Here is a 15,539-nt window from a genome sequence, read left to right on the forward strand (position 1 = left end):
GGATAGACGAGAGGTACGTTTTTCAAACTTTGTTAGATTTTGGACATATGCACTGTGTTATTATTAGTAGTAGTGATAGAAGTAGTAGGAGAAATTATTATTATTATTAATATTTTCTTTCTTTTTCACCCCAGACATTTGAAATGTACGTGGCTCGTGCTGATTGCAGTCCAATCACTGGAAATATGGAAAGTTTTGTTCTGAAGGAGGGCCAGTTTGTAGAGGTCCTGGACTATGTTCACCCTGACCGGTGGCTGGTGAGAACCAAACCCACCAAAACCAACCCTGCTCGACAGGGATGGGTGTGTCCAGCCTACTTGGAGAAGAAGAGGAAGGTATGGTGCATAAATCCAGGTGTCTTCACCAATACTGCGTAAACATGTTATACTCTGAAACATTAATCATATAGTTTGTAAGATGTGCTGTCAGAAGAAACTTTTTCTTTAAGTAATGAGAAGGGACAAGGCTTTTGATAACAACAATCTTCTGCATAGGAGACCTTCCCGCAACTGAGAGCCCCTCCAGAGGAACTTGATGGAATTGGGTCTACAGGAGAGGAGTACAGGAGAGCTCTGAGGTCCGTCATTATGCAATGATATACTGCCAGGTTACAAAAACCAAGAGGATCGTCACAGGACACTGTTGTAATTGGATACATGTATTTGTAATAACATATATTGTTTAATTGCGTACTTTTTGGTTATTGCACCTTCTAGCATCTTGATAACTTTGCTTCTGTGATGATGGAGAACTTATAAACAACAGTAAAAAGAAATACTGTTGCATCACGTCTAATCTGCCTCAATTTCCCTTTATCTTTAGCCAACTGATCCAAGGCCTGATTGATGGAGAGGAGGAGTTTGTAAAGGAGATAAAGATGTTCACCTCTCATCAGCTAAATTATTTGGACTCTAGCCGCCACGTCCCCATTAACATCCTCAACCAGAAAGAGATCATTTTCAGGAATATCAAGGACATTGTGTTTCTGCATGAGAGGTAACACACAAGAAATGCTTTGTACTTCTTAATAGTTTATTTTAAGTAGAGAGATAGTATTGGATGTCTCATATGGAGTATTGTGTGCACAGATCTCTGCATGATGTGTTCCCATGTCCCTTTGAACTCTGTCCTTTCCTACTATTAAGACTGATGTTGACATTATTGTCTCAGGTCCATCCTTCCCGGGCTGAGAGAATGTGCCACAGACGACGACGTGGCCATGCATCTGATCAAACACGCTGAGGGCTTTGAGAAATATCTTCACTACATGGTGGGACAAGCGCAAGCAGAGGCCTGCGTCACTGACAAGGCTGTCCAACAGTACTTCAAAGTATTCACAAAATCAGTTTGCATTTAAACATCAACATTTAACATGAACATTGTGGAAACTCAGGTGCTGAATAGCAACATTATTACACTGATCTACTGTTCTTTGTCATTACACCTCAGGAGTTACCGGATACTGGTAAACCTGACGCACCTTTGATGGATGTTCTAACCTTCCTCCAGCGACCCGTGGAAAGGATTCAAACCTACCAGGCTTTACTGAAGGTCAGCATACAGTTTTATTTTTTACAGATACATGTGTGTAGCCTTGATCGTTAATGTCAGCGTGATAGTGTTAATGCCTGGAATACATTATTCGTGGGCTGAAAAGTACATTTTTGCTTGTTCCCTTATCTTGCAACTCTTAATCAAACAGGAATATTATATAGACATTTTATTGTTTCCTCTACGCATTTAATCTTGTTCTACTGTTGCACAAATAGCAGTCTTTCCTTTAAAGTATGTCACCTAAATGCCTGAGATGTACAAAAATGTTTTTTTTGCAGGAGCTGATCAAGAACAAAGCCAAAAGTGGCCAGAGCTGCTGTCTTTTGGAGGATACCTTCTCCATGGTGTCCTGTCTGCCCTGGAGGTCTGACAACCTGCACCAGGTGTCCCTCATTGAGAACTACCCAGCTCCTCTGATCGCTCTTGGCGAGCCTGTGCGACAGGTAAGTACAGAGGACTGACATGGGTCTATTATGAAAATAAAAACCTAACCCGAGGTGTGTTTAAGCAAATAGAAATAGTGCCACTGAAAAATAGCTTGTCACAGTTTGTGTAACAACTTAAAATTTAAGATTTGATTTGACCTGAAATTGGTTTAAAAGTTCACCAGAAAAATTAGATATTTAGTTTTTATAACAGTGTGTAAGGCAGCCTTTTGTATTACCAAGTTGCACTATTAATTCAACCAAAAACTTTGTTCCACAATACTGCCTAAATCACCAAATTACTTGAGGGGTTATCAGCCTTGACTGTGCACTCTGATAAAAAGATTGTCCTCACTTGCCTCCCCTTCAGGGAGTCTTCACAGTGTGGGAGGAATCTCCAGAAATCAAGACGGCCTCTAGAGGGCATCAAAGACAAGTGTTTCTCTTCAAGGAATGCATTGTACTGTGTAAACTGAAAAGAGACACCAGTATGAACAGTGACACCTACACCTTCAAGAACAAAATGAAGGTAAGATCTGTTCTCCTGCTTTCTTACATATTATACTTTCTGACAGAATGTAAAGCAATACAAAAAAATAAACTGACAATTCCTCTTATTAATCTCACTTTTCAATCTACCCAGCTGAATGATGTGGAAATAAAGGAGACGGTGGGTGCAGATGAAAAGTCTTGGGGGTTGTGGCATGAGCACAGGGGTTCAGTGCGGAGGTACACCCTGCAGGGCCGCTCCACCATGGTGAAGCTCTCCTGGCTCAAAGACCTGAAGGAGCTACAGCAACGTTCCAGCCTGCCCACTAACAGTAGGGCATCAAATATTCTATTATTCTATTATCACTTAATATACTATTTTTTTAAAATTACAATAGCATCTAAAGCATTATGTTGACACCTGATATTCTTATAGAAAGGTTTAGTCTCTGTCTCTTCCGGTCTTTGGGAATTGATATGGCATAATATTTTCAGTGCTTGGTGAGTGATTTCTGTATTTATGTTTTTTTGTCTATCAACAGACCCACCAGTGTTTGAGTCACTGTTGTCTGACTGCACAACAAAGATAGGAGAGACAATCAAACTGACCTGTAAGGTCACAGGATCTCCAAAACCAGTGGTCAGCTGGCTCAAAGGTCAGAAATATCTTATTCAGATATGTAGATACTGTTTATATTGTACTAAGGTGTTACATAAATAACCTTAATTCATCCAATGACAAGGATAAAGTACAATGATGGTTTCACACTATTAATCTGATGTCCACCTCTTAGACGGCCTTCCTTTAGAGGACGACCCCCGTCACATCATCACAGCAGACCGGTCAGGTACCTGCAGTCTGATCCTGGACAGTGTGACTGCAGAGGACTCTGGACAGTACGCCTGCTATGCTACCAGCTCCATGGGCAGTGCTGGTACTCTGGCTAAGGTTGTGGTGCGCGGTGAGTCTTTGGATGCATCTTAACCACTTGAGCCATGTCTGCGTTTTGTAGGTGAACACTATACAAACATGTACTGTCACAGAGAATCACAGAACATCTATACTATTACTACTGCTACTCCTACTACTACTACTACTACTACTACTACTACTACTACTACTACTACAACAACATCATATAGTACCATGATTACAAGTAGAAATACCAAGGCTACTACTAGAACTCATACTGTCACTACTTCTATTTTTTACTAGTGCTACTACTACTACTACTGCCAATACTAGTTTTACTACTTCTGCAACTACTACTACAAAACTTTTACGACTCTCTTTGTGACTATATCTGTCACACTAACTTATATTGTGGGTACTACTACTGCTGTTGTGGTTTCTAATACCTGTAATACTTCTACCTACTACTATTATTATTGTCGGTACCCCCACTACAGGTACTTTATGACATGATTTCAGATGTACATTTACAAGAAAAAACATGAATATTCAGTAACAATAAAGTGGAAAAACGTTTCGATAATACTATAATTGCCACTATTGGTCAATTTCTAATCATATTTCTTCTTCTCTGCAGCTCCACCCAGATTTGTGAGTCGGCTGGAGAGTGCTTGTCTGATAGAAGGAGAGGATATACAGTTTACCTGCTCCACACTTACTACTCCTTTACCGCGAATCAGGTAAGGAAACACAGAGCACCACAGTAGTTACTACACACAATTTTTGGTCATTGTGTGTTTCAAACAAATCCAACTTTGGGTTGGGCAGGTGGTTGAAAGATGGAAGAGAGTTGACTGACCAGCAAAAATACTTCATCCTGAATGATGCTCGGAGTGGAATCTTGTGTTTGACGGTCATCAGTTCAACCGAGGCAGATATTGGACAGTATGAGTGCGAGGTATAAAACTCCTATCCATAAAATCTACAATGTATCAAGATGCTCAGAGCAGAGATCTCCCTGTAAGATACATAACGTCAAATGTTTTGTGTCGTTTAGCTTTCGAATGAGTTTGGCTGCATCAAGTGCAAAGCAGGGCTGTGTCCCGCTTATGTGCCAACGATCGACATCGAGGATGACCAACCACAGGACTTGCCTCCTAAAGGTAGGACAGCCAGAGCCCCTGAAGGTAAATATCCTCCACACAGGATGGAAACCCAAGACAGGGTTTTCACGTGGATGCTCCTCACTCTCACTAGTGTAGCTGCATTTGAAAAAGGGATGAAGCACATGCCATTGTCCAGTTTCACTCCAGTTCCCCTCACATCTGATCCTGTCACCCTTTATACTCCACATCATATGACATTTCTTCACTTTCCAATAAACTGCAACAATTTGCATCAATTTCCACTTTCAACCACTACCACTATCCATTCTACCCAGGTGATGCCATTTTGAGATTGTTCTCACATTTTCCTTTTCTTTCCATGTCACATACACTCACATCATATGTAGCTCAAACTACCAAACCAGTTGTCACTTGATCCTCAGGGATAATGGCATAGACTGAAAATGTATAATGTGGAATGTATGAGATAAAAGCAACCATTTACATGTTTGTTTGTTTTTTGACATTTCTAGTATTGCCATTTAAATAACGTGATTATCAAAGTTATTTAACTCAAACGGCAGCATGTGATGACTAATGCACACTTCAAAGTTCAAGTTGTCTGTTTGTTTTGTTGAATGCAAAAATCTGTGGCTACCCCTCTGCCAATCTACTACATTGAACTTAGCCACATTAAACCCATACCTAAACATTAACCATCTCTTACCTGATACCTGTACCTTACAATTTTAATCTCTCCTCTCTGGGCTAATATGCTTCATGGATCACTTCATCTTCATCCTATGTCTTTGTCTTTCACTTTGATAGTTGTTACAGTCAGTCATGTGAGAGAAACTCCCTCAAACACCGTCTATTGCCATTACCCAGCAGGATCAAGTGGCTGCCATTGAACATAGACACCATACTGTACTTCCCAGCATCCTCACCCATGAAAAAGACATTAATACATTTATTGTATGGAATGTTTTTTGTGTTTTTCATCATGTTTCCACTTTCCACAGAGGGCATGGGTTGTGATAGAATAGACTGACATTAGGATACAAAGTCAGACAAACCTCGAGGTGCCAAAAAACAACAGGAATTTAAATACAGAGATTGCAAGTAGCACTATTACTGTCTAATATAATATGTAGTCATTTGCCAACTGTAATATCTATGGATGTACCACTTTAACTATCACATAAAGTCTATTTGGAGGATACAGTAGAATATAATTATGCCAAATTTAATTGCATTATTAGATGTTGATGAAAAGTAATGTAAGTTTCACATACGCTATTCTCTATACAGGCTATAACGTTGTATCACTCACATATATGCATCATTTTTTCTGTATTTTTGACACCAGTTCGCCATGTTTGCCTTCCATTGTTCGTTACCTTCATGTTTTTCCATCTTCCCTCTACTATTCCTAAAGCAGGAACTTCCTCACATGGACCCTTCCATGTAAGTCATAATTGTCATGATAACAAATAACCATTCAACACTCCCCCTTTCTCCTCTTGCCAACGCATGCCCAGCTAACTCTTCACTCCTACGAACACAAGATGGTCATGTGCTGGGCAGGTGTTCCCTTTACCACCATGCAGGAGTGGGCTTACGCTCATGTCCTGTTGATGTGTTGGGTTAGTCGGTTAAAACACTCAAGTACTGGAGGTAAGAAGTGCATTATTACTGTTCCCGGTATGTAAGGTAATGTACTATTTCACTTTTCCAATGATTCAGTAAAGTACAGCCAGTGCAACATAATAATTCCTTTAAATATATTATTAGAGTACATCATCATTTTAAGTGTCTGAACCTTAAATTCCCACTGAGTGGCACTGTGGTTTTCACAGATGCAGACTCAGAGGGTTGGTCAACTGCGTTTGTCAAGAAATGGCTGCAGACTGATTTCAGCCCCACCTCTATTGCTAAGATGCTCTTCCCTCCTGGACACCCCGAACAGTAAGTTTAGTGCCACTCACATTACTTACCTTTTAAACAGGCATCAGTCTCGACCTGGTAAACTTTGTCTGTGGTTGGTTGATTTAATAGTTAGCGTCACAATTGTAAGATTAGAATTGGGTGGTTAAAGAGTAAACAATTATGATCGTAGAATCAAATAAGTGGTTTTGTGAATTGAAAGTGTTTCTTTTCTTCCTTTGGATGATCAGTAGTATTGTATTCTTACCTTTTCTTTGTCTCCAGAGCTGAATGTAGCACTGGAGATGCTGTTCCTGCCTCGACCTCCATGGATCAGGTGGCACAGCAGCCTCTGTGTTACCTGGAGGAAGAAGAGGAGATCTACATCTCTGAACAAATGCAGGAAATTACAGATGGTATCACTGTCTCTTTAACATAAGTATGACTTCTATCAAACTCTGTGTGAATACTAACTGATCTTTTCTCTTGCTCAGCTCCTCCCTCCATCCAGGTATCCACCGAGGACCTGTGTGTAGAGCCTGGCCAACCAGCCACATTTACTGCCATCATTACAGGAAGACCAACTCCTAATATACAGTGGTACAAGGTAGGAGCATTGCAGATCAGAAATTTTATATTTTCTTCTTGTAAAATACTAAATACTTTACAGTCAAACTGACAATGACGCATAACATATTGTTGAGGTTAAACTTCCACCCTTCAGAGGTCACAGGAGGAGGGCATTATGTTGTTTGTTTCTTCAAAAGACAAAGTTTGACCAGATTTTGTAGACTTTGTAGCTGTCCCTATTAAAACGTATCTCTATCATCTCTGATTGGAGGATGGACAGGAGTTTGCAGCCAATGAGAATGTGGAGATATCACAGCATGGAGCCCGCTGCTCAGTGACCATAGTTTGCCCCGAAGGTGAGGACAGCGGCATATACACCTGCTTCGCCTACAATGACTCCGGCCATGCCTCATGCCAGGCTGAGCTGACAGTGGAGGAAGGTGAGACAACAGAAATGCATCATTATTTTACTTCTATTAATTCATCAGATCTAACTGCAATGGCCTAAAGCATGTAACAAAAATGATATTGCTGTAAGGAAGGTAAGGAATCTATTGTGATTGATGTTGCTCCAAGTAGTGAATCTTTCATTCAAAGGTTTTGTTTTCTCTGCAGGTCCAATGGAGTGTCAGGAGAGAGAGGTGGAGCTGGGGAAGAGAAGGAAGTTATTCTCCGTCTATGACGTCCATGAGGAAATTGGAAGGTGAGCCTGTATTTTAAATTGATGAAGTCCAATCTGTTAAGATTTGATACGATCAACATCATCGCTTTGCCTTTTAGGGGAACCTTTGGGGTAGTGAAGCGTGTAGTCCACAGACGAACCGGTGAGGTGTTTGCTGCCAAGTTCCTGCCTCTGCGGAGCAGCACTCGGACCAGGTCCTTCCAGGAGAGGGACTTGCTATCCCGTCTGGCTCACCCCAGAGTGGCCTGTCTGCTGGACTTCTTTTGTACCAGACGCACTCTGGTGCTGATCACAGAAATGTATCCTTTCTGTTCAATGCTCAATTTAATCACTATTTATTTCCTCACAGTGGGTTAAGTTTGATTTGTATTCTATTATGAGTTCTTTAACACCATTTCTAGCTGCTGTTCTCATGGACTACTGGACCATTTATTACTGAAAGGATCAGTTCCAGAGAAAGAGGTGCAAACTTCTTTACAAAAGTATTTTTATCTTGCAAATATTATGTATAGCTCTTGGCTAATACGCTACACTTCATTTCAGATCCAGTCATACATCCAGCAAATCCTTGAAGGAGTTGGTCACATTCACAGCATGAACATGTTGCACCTGGACATTAAAGTGAGATTTCGGGTCCAACATCGCACTATTGACTGTCATTATTTGAATGTGGTTCTTAACTTTTCCATTTATATTTATACTCCCTTCAGCCTGATAATATCCTAATGGTGTATCCGCCGAGAGACGAGATCAAGATCTGTGACTTTGGCTTCTGCCAAGAAATAGACACATCCAGACACCAATACAGCATGTTTGGTACACCAGAGTTTGTTGCGCCGGAGATTGTTCACCAAGAACCAGTCACTGTGGCCACTGATATTTGGTAAATTAAATAACTATTAATCTGGAAAATTGAGACTTGCATCAGATAGTTTATGTATGAATGACAAGGAGATTTAAGTAAAAGCTAAAAGGGATTTACAATAAACCGTGTACAACTGTGAATTACAGAGCAAAATAAGACAATTACATTACATTAATACCTCTTCTCTCTCTTGCAGGTCTGTAGGTGTTTTAGCCTATACATGGTATGTATCACTGCACTTTTGATAATATTCTACAAATCCTGACAAAATACAATATTCATATATCAGAGTTTCTTTTGACTATTTACATCACGCTTTGTTTTACTTTTTCTTGATAGTTTGGTGTGCCGATGCCCTTTCGTGGGTGAGACGGACCGTGCCACACTGCTAAAGGTGGGGGAGGGAACCCTAAACTGGGACGCCCCTGACGTCAGGAACAGGAGCCCTGAAGCCCAGAACTTTCTCCACATGCTCCTTCAGCCAGATCCTGAGTACGGAACCAGTTTTATTTTTTCTTACACTGCCACATTAATCCAGTCACTCAAAAAGTCATCAAACATATTTTCTAAACTTCATGCAAATGAGCAGAAAGTGAAAAGAATCAGTGATGCCAATTTCTGATTCCACAAATCAAACCCATGTATGTATTCCTGTAAAAGCTACATTTAGCTAATGTTGAACCCACACTGATCAAAAGTGAGATCCTGTGAAGGTCAACCAAAACTCTGCAAAACAAAAAAAATATTGTAAAATGACTGAATGCTGCATTAATAAGGCTCAACATTCTTTGTGGCTGTACAAGCACCCTATTCACATTGCTTACTGGCGTTTGATCCACTGCCAATATAAAAATAACACACTTAGAATAAGATAACATTTGCTCACCACCTCCAGTGATAAGTTCCCACACAGCTGCAGTGATGTAGTGGTTGACTCAGGTTGCCAGCCGAACCCTGACAACACTATCAGGTGTGGTTTTAACGGTGCAACACAAACATCTGACTCTTCCCAATTTCCCTCTACACAGGAAGCGACCATCTGCCTTTGAATGCTTGAGCCACGAATGGCTCCAGGTGAGAGGAAATACAGCACAATCTGTGTTTGAATCAAGCTTCACCGGATTTAAAAATAAATAAAACTCTAATTTAGCAACACAACTAAACACTGTCTTCTGGTGTCCACAGGACGAACATGCAGGTGAAGATACGGATGAAATCAACACAAAGACTTTGAAAATCTTCATCTCAAAAAGGAAATGGCAGGTGAGTTAGTTAGTCTTCTTCGAAACCACAACATCTGGGGACAGCAGGATGTACTAACTGGTTTCGTGTAATGTTGATAATCTTGAGGGTGAACATTAATATATGAGTTGAATTCACACTAGATCATATTTTTTTCTTGAAAGAAAACCTGTTGTCTACATCCGTCTTCACCAATATCTCTTCCATCTATTTCCCCAGCGTTCTCTGACTTGCATCGGGTCAGTTCTCACGTTGAGGCACATTCCTGAGCTGCTGGACGCTCCTCTCAGAGAGACTGCAGTGACGGTGCCCCGCGAGGCCCGGGAACACAGCAGCACCTCTCCGAGCAGCGGCTCCTCTTCGGAGTACGATGAAGCTGACTCCTTGGACTTTTTCCAGTACTGCAGCCCTACCGAGGAGGAGGAAGACACTGAGGAGGAATTTGATCCTTTAACGGAGAGAGCGCAGATCCCTGAGCCCGAACTCCACCTTGATGCAGAAGAGGAGGAAATGACATTAGGGGAGGAAGAGGACGGGGAGCTGCTGGGAAGGAGGAGTGTACTAGAGCGTAGTATGAGTAGGCAGTCAGTTGCGTCGTCGGATGCATCTGGTCAACAGACGCCTCAGAGGGAGCGTAGGTTCAGCAGAGACAGTAGTCAGTCTCTCTACCTGTCTGATGGAGATGAGGGTTCAGGGAGTGATGGAGGTCGTATCCCTCGCGGCAGCGTCATCCGAAGCACTTTCTACAGCACCTCTCATCAGCTCTCACCCATGTCCGCCAGACACATGACATTACGGGACAAATTCCAGGCCAAAAAACAGGAGAGAGGTCGCAAGCCACTCCGGAGAAGCTTTTCAGGACGTCTCAACGAGCCTCTTATTGAATATGTGGAGGATGAGACGGAGACCAATCGTGGCCAGAGACGGGGATCCGTCCAGCCTACAATGCAGAAGTCCTGTTCCTTTGACAGTGGTGTTGGCCTCGCCCACACCAACGTACCCCCTCACAGGAGGAGCAGGTCTCTTGATGAGTATTCTCGGCGATCTCCCGGCTCACCCAAGCGCACAATGTCAGGTGAGGAAGAAGGCTCTCAAAGTCTGAAGGAAGATTTGACAGATGATGAAGTGGCGGGGAGAAACTTGTTAGCCATCCCGAGCCCACGACGACCAACAAGAAGAAGAGGCTCTGTCGCTCCGACGCAAGGGGCCGGCATGCTGGGTGGATCATCTGTTCCCTCAAGCCTCCTTGCTGGAAACAGAGTTAGCCCGAGGCTGGATCAGGAGCAGGCATTGGGCAACACCTTGGCTGGTTCACAGGGGTCTCTGGCTGAGTCGTCTATTTTGGAGCATGGTGGCTCTGAGTCTTCAAGTAGACTCGGCTCTTATGAGGAGCTGAGTCATGGTCATCTAAGAGGGAGATCCAGATCAGGAGAGAGTGAAGGGTATGATGATCGAGGGGAGCCTCTGATTTCAGCATCCCCATGCTCATTCCAAGAAGTTAAACCTAGGAACTTGTATCCCCAGGCACCGCCGCGTAACCGCACCCGCTCAAACCCCAATTTATCCGCAAACAGCAGAGGTCAGCCGGGGACATCGCTTCCAGCGAGCCCTAGTCCCAGCCTCTCTTCTCTGCAGGCTCCAGAGAGGCCTCCCAGAGCCAGGGACAAGAAGGAGGGATGTGGCCTCCAAAGGCATGCATCCGCTCCAGCACTCGAAGCCCTAGAAGCCCGGCCACCGACAGGAAAGTCACCCAAACTGGGATTGCTGAAGATCTTCCGCAGGCAGTCCTGGACCGGCCATTCATACTCCCAGCTGGACAACACAGAGTTAGGTCCCACACTAGGAGAGATCATGAAGCCAGATACTCCCACCATGTCCCTGAGGAAGAAAATGAGAGCTTCAGCCTCCAGCTTGACCAAGCTGTTTTCCAGGTCTTCGAGTAAGGAGGATGTGAGTAAAGGAGGTGAGCTATTGCAAATTATTCCAATTTTTCAATAAACAGAAAATGATGTAGATTAGCATCCATATTACAAAGCTAAAAATACATCAAATAGACATAAATATATCTGTATTATTTCTTTTTTTTAATTTACCTGAGCCGTCGCTAGTCTCAGTTATGTAAAAATGTACATCTACACTGTCTTTTAATTAAATGTTATGTTTTTTTCTCCTTTTGGTGTTTGTCTTTTACAACAGGCACAATAGTAAAGGGATCAGCTCCCATTCCACCTGAAAGACAGCATAGAACTGCGCCCGAGAGTCCAAAAAAGAGGATCTCCAAACTATTACCTTCTTTTAAAATACCTGCCTTCAAAAAGGCAAAAGGTAATGAATACGCTACATTTTGTAGATTATGCATTTTCAATCCAAAAGGGCCTGAAAACCTGGTATTTTCATATTGCTATAAGCATGGTTGTGTATGTTTTGATTTACTCCATCATTTCCAGATCTGCTGGTCCGTCCCAACAAGGCTGAAGTGCTCCAGTTAGATGGAGGCGGAGTCCTGCTGGTTTGGAAACCTGTCCAGTCCAGTGACCCTGTCACCTACTGTGTGCAGTACTGTACAGCAGGTGGGTTCTCAGGGATGATGCACCAGCACGGGAATTCAATTAGTGGTGTTTGTGTTAGTCTTTCAAGAATAGACTAGTGTGTGCTTGCATCACTCAGTGTCGTTTATTATTCTTAACCTGACACATATTTAAAGATAAAAAAGGGATTTTTTGGCGTATTTTCCTCAATTTATACTTGGTATTTTCAGTAACTACCAAATTTTTATTGGTTTACCTTTTTTAAGGGGCCTATTTGATTTTATGTAGTTATTATTTCCTAGCACTGTAACAACAAAATTATTTCGCTAGCAACTGAAGACATAGCTTAAGAATTGTGACAAAATTAACAAAATGGGCTACGTTTAAAAATATGCACGCTACTGTTAGCTAAAGTTACATATTTAACTTATCATAAACTGCTGGTGTAGACTTGTTGCTTTGGATAGAGGTAGACCCCTTTGCCTGGGCGGAAGCAACGGCAGGTAACGGTTTCCCAGGTACAAACACGGCTCAGCCAATCATAATCAACGACCAGAACTATCTGTTGGATGTAGCCATTTAATCACCAATGTTTAGTTTGTTGCACTTTATTATAATTCTAAAGACAGAGCCTAATAATAAGATGAAAGCCAATGTATATTATGTGATTAGATCATATTTTTATGAATCTAGTGAGAGAGCATTAATATGTGCAGTAGTAGGTGTGGATGTCAGAGTAAAACTCTTGTGTTGTGCACCTCCTCAGGTGCGGAGTGGACGGTCCTGTCGGAGGAGGTGACTGAAAGCTGCTACGTGGTAAAGGATTTACCCAGAGGAGCCTCTTATGTGTTCAGGATTGGTTGCATCACCAAAACAGGAGCAGGACCTTTCAGTGACGCTTCAGCACCGGTTGTCATGGCTACTCATCCTGAAGGCAAGAAAAAATACTTTCAAACATGATGCTGCATGTTTGCTTTCACTGGTTTGGTGCTTTGGCTCAATCCACCAATGATATATACCTAAACTGTTAAATGTGCGAACAGCTGCGTCACGAAAGGTTGAAATGTCACCTTTATTTATTCTGCTGTACAGAAATTCACATTCCTCTGATCCAGACTGAGTCACTGGGGTCAAAGGTCCCTGGGTCAGAGCGACAGACAGCACACAGGAACTATAATTTCCTCTCTGAGATCAACAGGTAGGTGTTTTAAGTAGAAGCTGCAATTTATTTATTTTTTATCAGAAACTCATCTTTAATAAAAATGTTTTTTTATTTACTGTATTTAGTTTGTTCACACATGATCTGATTTTCTTCATTTGGGTATTACTTTGAAATGTAGATGGGACTTTTCAGGTTTCTGGAGTCCGTCATAGTTTTTGTTGGGGAAGAGAAGGATATTTTGTGCTTATATTCAACATTTTTCATCTTTAAATGTAAATCAAAGTAGATTTTTCCCAATAGACTTAAATTCTTAGCTTTAGGATTAGTGTTTTAAGGAAGAAAAACACTTCAGTAACATTAACACCCTCATTCATTCTTTACCTGCTTATTCAGTGTTACACCAGACCAGAATCAGGTCCAGGATGCATTAGTAAAAGGACGGTCTAAACTTGTTCCTCCCACTTTCTCTTAGGCACTAATTTGCCATATTCCTCTTTTTTTTTTTGTTCTCTCTCAGGGGGCGTTTCAGCGTAGTCAGCCTGTGTAGGGATGCTGAGACCAGCCAAGTGTTTGTTGCCAAGATCACCCCTTACCAGGCAGAGCAGAGACAGTTGGTGCTGAGGGAGTACCAGCTGCTGAAGAGGCTTCATCATCCTCACCTGGTGCAGCTGGAAACCGCCTATTTCACCTCCTGCTACGTGGTGTTAGTGGAGGAGCTCTGTCCCGGCAAGGAGCTGCTCTACAGTCTGGCATCGAGGTAAAGGGAAGGCTTGAGAAACATAAGCCAGCAACATTATCAAGTAGTCCATACAGCTAAAAGCCTCCATATTACTTTTGAGGCAGAAGTGATGAACAAAATAAGACACTCTAAGACTGGGAAAAACAAAAAAATAAGCAAAAGATTTCCTTAGAAATACTGCTCCAATTAGTTCCAACAGGCCGGATTGGGCCCTTTCAAACTTGCTGACATGCTGGTGTTATTATGATTTAATATCAATTATTAATGTAATTTACATTTTGAGTGATTTTGAGATAATCTAAACAAATAAAACTGAACACTGATTGCAGATGTCTAACAGACACTTGCTGTCACTAATCAATGTAATATCATAAAAACAAAAATCTTATATCCTATATCCTGTTTCAGACCAATGTCAAAACGTTTGTACAACCATTAACAAAGCTGTCTGTGTTTTATGCCCTTTCAGAGATCTGTACGCAGAGACTCAAGTCGCTGAGTTGCTGGTTCAGATCCTGAGTGCGGTTGACTACCTACACAGTCGTCGGGTCGTCCACCTGGACCTGAAGTCCGACAACATGCTGGTGGATGACTGTAACCACCTGAAGATAGTCGACTTGGGCTCGGCTCAGTCCTTCACGCCCGGTCAGCCTCTCAACGTCGAGCACATCCATGGCCTATCGGAGAGCAAAGGTACTGAAATATGTTTAGATTAATATCAAAAGACAAACTAAATTGTGGATTCTTCTTATGTACTAAACCTTTGACTGTCGTGGCCTCCAACAGACTGCCGCAGCAAAGGTACGCATTCTTTAAGGGAGGACGGATGGATGGATGGATGGAAATAATTCAGCCTAACTTCATCCCCCTCAGCTGATCCTCCATAGCCTAACAAATCCAAGTCCATGTTCTTATCTTTTTTTAAATCCGTTTCTTGTTTGAGTAATTTTTCCTAACTCAGAAAATGAATAATGTGGGTGAATGTGTCATTGCCAGTAACAGCACAGCTGTTTATGGACGATATCCTGTTTCTGTCTGTTTTGTCAGTTTATATTGTCCTTCCTAAAGCTCCGGAAATCCTGGAAGGTCAGGGTGTTGGGCCTGAAACTGACGTTTGGGCTATTGGATATCTGTCTTTCATCATGTAAGTATAAAGATACAGGTGAAAGTGTTGCATTAAATATTTTTTTTAAAGAAAAAATTATTTTTTTAAATAATATACGATATATGTGGCTCCCACTTTTGCAAAACAGCTATCACAATACCAATTTTGTCAACTATCAAACTTGCTATTGAGACAAATATCTTGTCTGACATTTGTCTCAATAGCACGTATGA

General features: G+C 41.8%; 1 protein-coding gene across 1 annotated transcript in view; it reads left to right on the forward strand.

The window, feature by feature from the left end:
* The window catches only part of obscna (obscurin, cytoskeletal calmodulin and titin-interacting RhoGEF a), a 50,052-nt gene that overhangs the window by 33,772 nt on the left and 741 nt on the right, over positions 1-15,539 (forward strand). The window contains exons 42-76 of the mRNA XM_054602996.1: positions 170-335; positions 495-577; positions 823-996; positions 1,171-1,345; positions 1,453-1,551; positions 1,833-1,997; positions 2,350-2,508; positions 2,623-2,800; positions 3,011-3,124; positions 3,263-3,430; positions 4,019-4,121; positions 4,210-4,339; positions 4,439-4,568; positions 6,347-6,455; positions 6,699-6,829; positions 6,908-7,020; positions 7,255-7,423; positions 7,599-7,686; positions 7,764-7,964; positions 8,067-8,127; positions 8,209-8,286; positions 8,376-8,548; positions 8,727-8,753; positions 8,870-9,022; positions 9,559-9,604; positions 9,716-9,793; positions 9,992-10,368; positions 10,417-11,735; positions 11,969-12,097; positions 12,220-12,342; positions 13,067-13,234; positions 13,393-13,498; positions 13,980-14,219; positions 14,671-14,894; positions 15,249-15,345. Coding sequence (XP_054458971.1) covers positions 170-335; positions 495-577; positions 823-996; positions 1,171-1,345; positions 1,453-1,551; positions 1,833-1,997; positions 2,350-2,508; positions 2,623-2,800; positions 3,011-3,124; positions 3,263-3,430; positions 4,019-4,121; positions 4,210-4,339; positions 4,439-4,568; positions 6,347-6,455; positions 6,699-6,829; positions 6,908-7,020; positions 7,255-7,423; positions 7,599-7,686; positions 7,764-7,964; positions 8,067-8,127; positions 8,209-8,286; positions 8,376-8,548; positions 8,727-8,753; positions 8,870-9,022; positions 9,559-9,604; positions 9,716-9,793; positions 9,992-10,368; positions 10,417-11,735; positions 11,969-12,097; positions 12,220-12,342; positions 13,067-13,234; positions 13,393-13,498; positions 13,980-14,219; positions 14,671-14,894; positions 15,249-15,345 — 6,054 coding nt within the window. The remainder of the gene's footprint in view (positions 1-169; positions 336-494; positions 578-822; positions 997-1,170; positions 1,346-1,452; positions 1,552-1,832; positions 1,998-2,349; positions 2,509-2,622; positions 2,801-3,010; positions 3,125-3,262; positions 3,431-4,018; positions 4,122-4,209; positions 4,340-4,438; positions 4,569-6,346; positions 6,456-6,698; positions 6,830-6,907; positions 7,021-7,254; positions 7,424-7,598; positions 7,687-7,763; positions 7,965-8,066; positions 8,128-8,208; positions 8,287-8,375; positions 8,549-8,726; positions 8,754-8,869; positions 9,023-9,558; positions 9,605-9,715; positions 9,794-9,991; positions 10,369-10,416; positions 11,736-11,968; positions 12,098-12,219; positions 12,343-13,066; positions 13,235-13,392; positions 13,499-13,979; positions 14,220-14,670; positions 14,895-15,248; positions 15,346-15,539) is intronic.

Source organism: Anoplopoma fimbria, chromosome 8 (assembly GCF_027596085.1).
Source record: "Anoplopoma fimbria isolate UVic2021 breed Golden Eagle Sablefish chromosome 8, Afim_UVic_2022, whole genome shotgun sequence".
In the NCBI taxonomy this organism is placed as follows: domain Eukaryota; kingdom Metazoa; phylum Chordata; class Actinopteri; order Perciformes; family Anoplopomatidae; genus Anoplopoma; species Anoplopoma fimbria.